At 39.3% G+C, this 7,233-nt stretch overlaps 2 protein-coding genes across 7 annotated transcripts in view; both read left to right on the top strand.

The window, feature by feature from the left end:
* The window catches only part of PKIB (protein kinase (cAMP-dependent, catalytic) inhibitor beta), a 53,774-nt gene extending 50,459 nt beyond the window's left edge, over positions 1–3,315 (top strand). For all 6 annotated transcript variants that reach the window (XM_017739719.1, XM_008637807.2, XM_017739722.1 and 3 more), the window contains exon 3: positions 2,442–3,315. In XM_017739719.1, coding sequence (XP_017595208.1) covers positions 2,442–2,527 — 86 coding nt within the window. In that variant the 3' untranslated portion in view covers positions 2,528–3,315. The remainder of the gene's footprint in view (positions 1–2,441) is intronic.
* Positions 1–7,233, top strand: part of FABP7 (fatty acid binding protein 7) — a 22,714-nt gene that overhangs the window by 4,313 nt on the left and 11,168 nt on the right. The gene's annotated exons all lie outside the window — the stretch shown is intronic.

Below are 7,233 nucleotides of genomic sequence, written 5' to 3' on the forward strand. Positions count from 1 at the left end.
CTGAATAAAAACAAACAGGAAAGAGTGCAAGCATGGCATAAAATAAGTATCTAGCCCTTCAGATGACACAATAGTTCTCCTCTCTTGGTCTCCATACAATTCCTTAAAAAGAAGAAGAAATGAAACACAGTTTTAGCAAAATGTGCTGATGCTTTCTTAGAAATACAGGACCAGCACTGCCAGGATTTAAAGAACAATTAAGAGCATGGAATTGTCCGTTTCTTTTGTCATTGACACGTAGCTGTGCCAGAGCATGTCGGAAGGCAGCAGATTCTGTTATCAGCAGTTTACAGTAGTGATAAGAGGAAGTGAATACAGGATGCAGTTAGGTCCACTCTGACAGCTTGGATGCTTTCTGGGAATGGGAATTCCACAAGTACCAGATGAGAATTTTAGCCTCATTGTGTTGTAAGTTAAAGTTTTGATGAGACAGCAAACAAACAGAGGAGAATTCATCAAAATGGAAAGACAGTTTTGAAGTTCAAATGCTGTGACAGGGAAATAGTTTGTTTTTGAAACATTTGGGGCTCTAACAGACGTCCCTTTTGCCTATTTCTGACTTTAACAATAAGTTGTTAAAAAAAGAAAGTAATTTCCAGCTCAGAATAAAGAAATTAGATAAATGAGAGAAGTGGAGAAGATGGAACATGTGGCTATATAAAGTATGCCCTATTTTGTTGCTACTCTGAAATTCAGATTCAGTGAAGATTATGGGAAATGGTGAGGAGGACTCTCTCCATCTTGTTTCAAATTTAGCTAATGGTCATTGGATCATACATATCCTCTTTCTAAAATGCTGTCAGCTACTGTCATAGTGAAAAGTCAGGAACAGGATGTGCTAGTACCTTTTGGTTTAGAAGAGGAAAGACGCTTTGCTTTATTTTTTTATGAATACACAAGGACCCTACCTGTGTGATACAAATGTCCATGTACTCTGCAAGCCACATGAAGTTGATGTTCTCATGAGATGAACAGGAGAGTTTCTGGCACCAGCTGTTTATCTTGGAGCCTAACTCTGAAATGCAGACCATCTGTATCCTGTCTGATAATCGTCTGGTGGTGTGTAAGTTTTGGACCGCTGAGACTTTCCACAGGTGGTCTGGTGGGAGGTCATACTGGAACCATGTTAAATAGTTGATTGGTGTCACTGGTGATCCAAAGGTTGAAGAGGAGGCTGCAAGAAGTTTGAGAGCAAGAAGCTGTACTGGTCTTCTACATTTGGTAACCTGCCTTAGGGTACCATTCTGCCGATAACACTCAACAGCTCAACTAGCACCTACTGCACACCTAAGTGCCACAAAGTATGAGATTAGATTTCCTCTAACAAACTCTTTTCCTCTACCCTGTCTGAAAGACTCCACTGATACTAGATGTCCAACCCTGCACAAAACCAGCCAACAGCTACATTAGGCTGGAGGGTGTCAAATAACTCAGTCCTTTATCACTATAGAACTCCAAAGCCTCTGAACCTCTGAGCAGATTTAAAACATCAAGCAGTTTCTGCCAAGAGCTTTAGCTGGTGGATTGTGTATGACATTATATATTTGCTGTGGTATGTAGAGACCAAGATGTATAACTCTTTTGAGAGTTGTTTGTGATATTTATAGCAAGTCTGAAAATGTACCCTTAGATCATGACTGTGGAGGAGATGGAGGAGTATGAAGTGGAGGACAGTACAGCCAGATATGCTGAGCAGACCTCTCCTTGTCCCCCAAAAGCTATGGACTCCCATAGATTTGGGTATTCTGTTACCACTGGTACTACCATGTGGGACTTGAAGGTAATATGAAAATGATTATTATTGTTTGCAAGGAAATCAAGGCAAGAGGAGTTTCTGCTTCTCAGTGAGTAAACTTAATCAAAAGAAACAGCATGGAACAATTCATATAATGATCAGAGACACTGGGGAGCTTCTATTTATATCAGTCCTGTAAGAATTCAACTCTACTCTAATCTGTGGAAAAGTGAACTTCCAACTCAGAGCAACAAAAAATCCCCCATCTTGTGAAGACAGGGTGAATTCACGCAGGTATTTCTTGTCAAAGGTCAGACAGATAACTGGCATGTCCATAAACTGTAATGTTATCTACCTGAAACCATACAGTGCTCAAAGGAATGAAATACTCTAATTTGATTTTGGAAATGACCCAGAAAAAAAAATAATAACAGTAATACAAAGTTATTTCAATTTTTACAGCCAAATGCACATTGATCAGCCTGTGCAAGAAGTGGGCAAATCAACACCAATAGACAGCAGCTTTTAGAAGATGCCTCTGAAAGTTCTTTATCTCTTGAGTTAATCTCTCTTTCTAAAGCACCCATGACTGTGGTAGTAAAGAGTCAGTCCAAACAGAGATGATCAGTGAACCCAAATATTTGGCTGCATTAAAAAATCTGTGAGAATATGTGTGGTAAAAATGTTTAATTCTGTCTTTGTTTAGATGCAGGAGCAGAGGGTGGAGAAGTGTCATCATCCAAAGCCTTGCTGGAAAGTCAAGAGGCGGAAGGAAAATGCAATGATTCCTAACACCTAAGGACTTCTGGGTTAATGAATCCCATCAACAGACTTCCCAGTTTCCCTGTGTCACCCCTTCTGAATGTGGTAGCAACTTTAGCAGCACAGACATGACTTTGCAACACAGTCATACCTAGATGATTATGTGGATGGCATACAGTTCTTTCTACTGTCATCCTTCAAAAGCAATGTTCTGCATATCCAAACAGGAAGAGAACTAAAGAATATATCTCTTGTTTTCAGTTTTCTCTCTTGTTTTGGTTATAGTATTCATCCTTACTAATCTCCTTTGACAGTTTCAATTAATATACCTAGGAGATGTACCAGGAACTAATCATTGTTTCAAAATAAAAATCCTGTTTCTTAATTTCCCAGATCAGCTTCTTTCTCTCTGACACAGAGGTGTATTCATTCCCTCCAATGTGATATTAAGTATATATTAGATCACAGACATTATCTGTAATTTATCTCCTGAGATTTTTGTTATCATTAGACATATGTAAATGGGTGTGAGAAAAAAAAAATAAATACATAAAATAAAATTTTCTCCTACTCCTGTCACCAGAAGGTTTTATAAACTAAAACATCAGTGTTTGTTTTCAGACTCTCCTTACTTCTGTTTGATTATGGCAGACCATCTCAGTTCTCCCACTCTTAGTAGTCTTGCCACTTTGGTCATTTGTTTTCATGCTGAATATTGTAGCTGTTCATGTGTATCTAAAGTAAAGTAGACATGTTTGTGTATGATGAAAATTGTTTAATCTCACTGTAGAAATTAAATATCTATCATCTTTTCTGTCTTCGGTTGATTTCTTGATGTTTCTCCTGTAGGACAATATTTAAAGCCCAAAACCACATATTTTTTTATTTCATCTGAGTTTTGCTTTGTTGTTTGCTGACAGTGACGATATTTCAATCATTGTGATTTTTACAAAGATTTTAGGAAAGTTTTTTCTCTACTGAAAGGACTTGTTTTGCTTTGGAGATCATGCTCTTGAAAATACTTGGCATTCATTCCCTTATTGTAGGAAACCTGAGATTCAGGTACAGACATGAACCTTCATGATTCCTGGGGCAGCAGACACCTATGTACATCACAAAAACAGAGGAAGCATCTCTGGGTACATCTCACATTTGACTGGTATTCCATCTATGAAATATTTGTGTAATCTAAACCTGGCAGGGAGCTTGTAACAGCTCAAGAGAGCTTGTAAGGCACAACTTTCATTCCTACTGTGCATTTACTCACACCCTGCCTTTTGGGGACCATTCAATAAAGCATCCAGTTTAATTCAACTGAACTGACCTGTTTTTCATTTAATAAGTGCAACATCCCAATTTTTTTTCAGATTTGGACAGGTAAAATAACTGACTCCACTGGATCAAAACAGGTGGCTTAAGAAAGTCTGAGAGACTGAACTAGCTGACACTGGAGGATCAGAGGTGAAAACCACAGTGGAGAGGGACTAGGAGGTAACTCTATTTGTGGTACACACTCTTGTTCTGGGTTGTAGTCCCATTCTCCTATACAAGCCCTCTTTATAGTATCCCAGTACATAAAATCGGTACATTAAAAGCAGTTGTGGTGATCCCATCAAAATCAACTATATGAGTATTACTGAAAAATAAGTCCTCATATGCTTTGCTCTTCATTGCCTATATCAAATTCTGCACTTCTTTCACAGTTGCAGCACTGGATATATTTAGTTTCTTCTCTGTTATAATACAGACACTGAAATTTGGGTTACAGGAATAGATACTTTAGGTACTTTGTTAGTCTAAGCTAGTTTGAAATTTTTTGCTATTAAAACACCAATTATGAACCAGCTGAACTTACACATTATTCATGTGCTAAATTCTATATAAAAAACCCAATCTATAGCTGTATACATAAATGGTATTAACTGCTCACAAATATATAGTTTACAACTAGTCAAGAATGCTCAGCACCCTGGGGAATTTACTGTAAACACTCTGGTGTTTATTTGTACTTGAGCTGTATGAACTTGTCATTGAAAATATGTTGCATAAAAAGATGAAATTTAACAGAAAATTTGGAAAAATGCAGTAGTAAAAACTAAGGTTTAAAATGCAATTAAATTAAAAGCAGGGTGAACATTTTTAAAAGATCTGTAATATGTTATATGTGTATTATCTAGCTGCAGATTAACCAAGTTACAAACACAGAAATGCTGCTTTGCCACATGCATGTTCAGTTTGTGTCTAAACCATTATTAGTCTAGACTGCATGAAAGAGCTCTTTTGTAGTTAGTTGTAGCAGTAGGAGTATTTAAGTATGCCCAAATTTTACCACATTTCTCCATTTGTGAGCCAGGTGCATATTTCTGACCAGTATAGACTGATGCACAAACTGACTGGTGTGGGAGACATTGTACCATATAAACTGTGGTCTTTGGAGCAGAGTTTATTAGTGGTGCATTTTTCTTGACTCAGGCAGGTGGGAACTCACCCCTTTAGGCCTGTCTGGGAGGCTCTGTGCCATGCGGTCCAGTACTCTGGGGCTTGGGCAGAGTGTGTCTTAAGCACAGCTAAAGTTGGGGAAGCTCTGGTTCATTTTCTTGTTAGTATACTGAAGACAGGTAACAGTGCTGCTAAACTTCAGCTGAGCCTGTAAAGAGCAAATGAAGTGCTTCTGAATATGTTTGTCACTGAGCGAGTTGATGCAGTTTCAACCATTATCCAGGCTGTACCACCCTCCCGTTAGCTCGACTAATGGATAATTGATAACAGTGTATTCTCTTGGTTCACGTGGCCACAAGTTATGGCCCTGAATCAGCAGGGTATTTTAAAACATGCTTAACTGTAAATGCAGACAGGTTTCACAGCAGTCAATAGAACTACTTAGGTGCCTAAAATTAGGTACATACTTAATTACCTTGATAAATGACAGCAGCAAACTTCTATTAAGGCTAATCTGGTATTATAATGCATTAATCCCAATTTCCATTCCAGCAAGTTTGGTACAGGTAATAGCACCTTTTTGATCATCTTACAGCACTATCCCGTGCTTTCATAAAGCAAAGAATTTCATATTAGTACTAAATAAAAAAGGTAACTTTGTTGTCTCCATATTTTAGAACATAATGAAGCAATTATCCATTCTTACCGACTCAGCATGCTAAAAAAAAAAGGCAGGAAGTACCCTTGTAATTTTATTGCACATATATAAAACAATTTAGGTGTTTTGAATATATAGAATATTTGCCTTGATGTTTTCCAGATGTCATTAAGAAATTATAATTACACTTGGTTACTTAAAAATTACAAGAGCAGTGGCTATAAGAGGTTTAAACTGCACTTTACCACTACAACCACTTTACCTACTACTATTAGTAGGCTAAATATCCTTATGTACCATGCACACAAAGAGGAATACTTCAAGATTTAGCAAATTAATATTAGTTCATATTCCTCTCTTCTGTCTGCTGGTGTTCTGTGTGTGATAAAGCCTATGAAACAGAATTGAACAAAGACTTCTGCATGGATTTCTCCACCGGTGTGTTCAGTGAGCATAAGCCCCAGATGGTGGTGAGTGTGGATTCCCCCGGGTCCAGACAGCACAGACCAGTGAGGCTGAGTCCACCGGCGTCCCAGGGCGCTTGCTCTGAAGTAGAAATAGCAAAGGCTTAAACTGTCCTGCCATCTAGTGGGATCTTCAGCCTGCCAGGTAGGCTGTGCAAGGCAGTGGAGGGAGACAAGTTTAAGAGACCTCAAACCCAGCTGCAAACTGGGCTGGTGAGAGGCAGAAGGTCTCCAGCTGATGCGACACATTCACTTCAGGAGTTTTGCTATGGGCTCAGAACCTTGGTGTCTCTGTATACAGAAGTCCGTGTGATTGCAAACAGGAGGCATCTTGTGTTTCAAACCATAAACTCTTATTATAAAACAGATGTCCAAGTCTGGCTTCCAGCCTACCCTGCTTTAGGTGCCCACTCTGCAATTTGGGCTTGGGTGCAAATTCCACCACAGATTACTGTTTTGACCTTTTTTAGTGATAATTGTGTTTCATCTTCTCAACCTGAAGCTGTTCTACTTTGGCTAGCAATTAGCAATGATTGCTGAGAACTCCTACTTGACTATCTTGGTTCTTTTCTCTTTTCAGCCCAGTGGGGAACAGTTGGTATCCTGATGGCTGTAAGCAACAGGAAACCTGAAGGCCATCACTTCATCTTGGCATGTGCCGCATCCCGATGCCAGATCTCTGGATTTTAGTGCAAGACTTATATTTGATGGAATATGTTGTGGGGATTTTTTGTTGTTTGTGTGCTGTTTGCTTGTTTGGGGCGAGGGGGTGGGGGCAGGGGTTACCTGTGTGCTGAGGGCTTTTCTATGTTAAACATAGATATATTAATTGCTTGCAATGCAAAGGGCCCTGATGTGAGGATTTGGACAATCCCTACCAGTGCTTTATTCCTGGGACTCTGCTGTACAATGATTGATGCTGTAAGTCCAGTGCTTATCGTACAATGTATGGAAAAGCTAATCTGTGAGAGACTGGCTTGATCCTACTGTGCTTTTATTTCCAGACTGTTTGGGCATGTTTGTCAATGATACATCAGCAGAGTAAACATGAAAAGAAGGAGCATGTGAAGTGCTGCTAATGCCCAGCAGTACTCGAGAAGCAGTTTTCCAGTGACGGGCTCGGTTTCCTAAGAGTGCAGGAGCACCTTTTCCCGAGGGATGGGCTCCGCCGCCGG

The sequence above is a fragment of the Corvus brachyrhynchos genome, unplaced genomic scaffold, assembly GCF_000691975.1.
Source record: "Corvus brachyrhynchos isolate BGI_N302 unplaced genomic scaffold, ASM69197v1 scaffold14, whole genome shotgun sequence".
NCBI lineage: Eukaryota > Metazoa > Chordata > Aves > Passeriformes > Corvidae > Corvus > Corvus brachyrhynchos.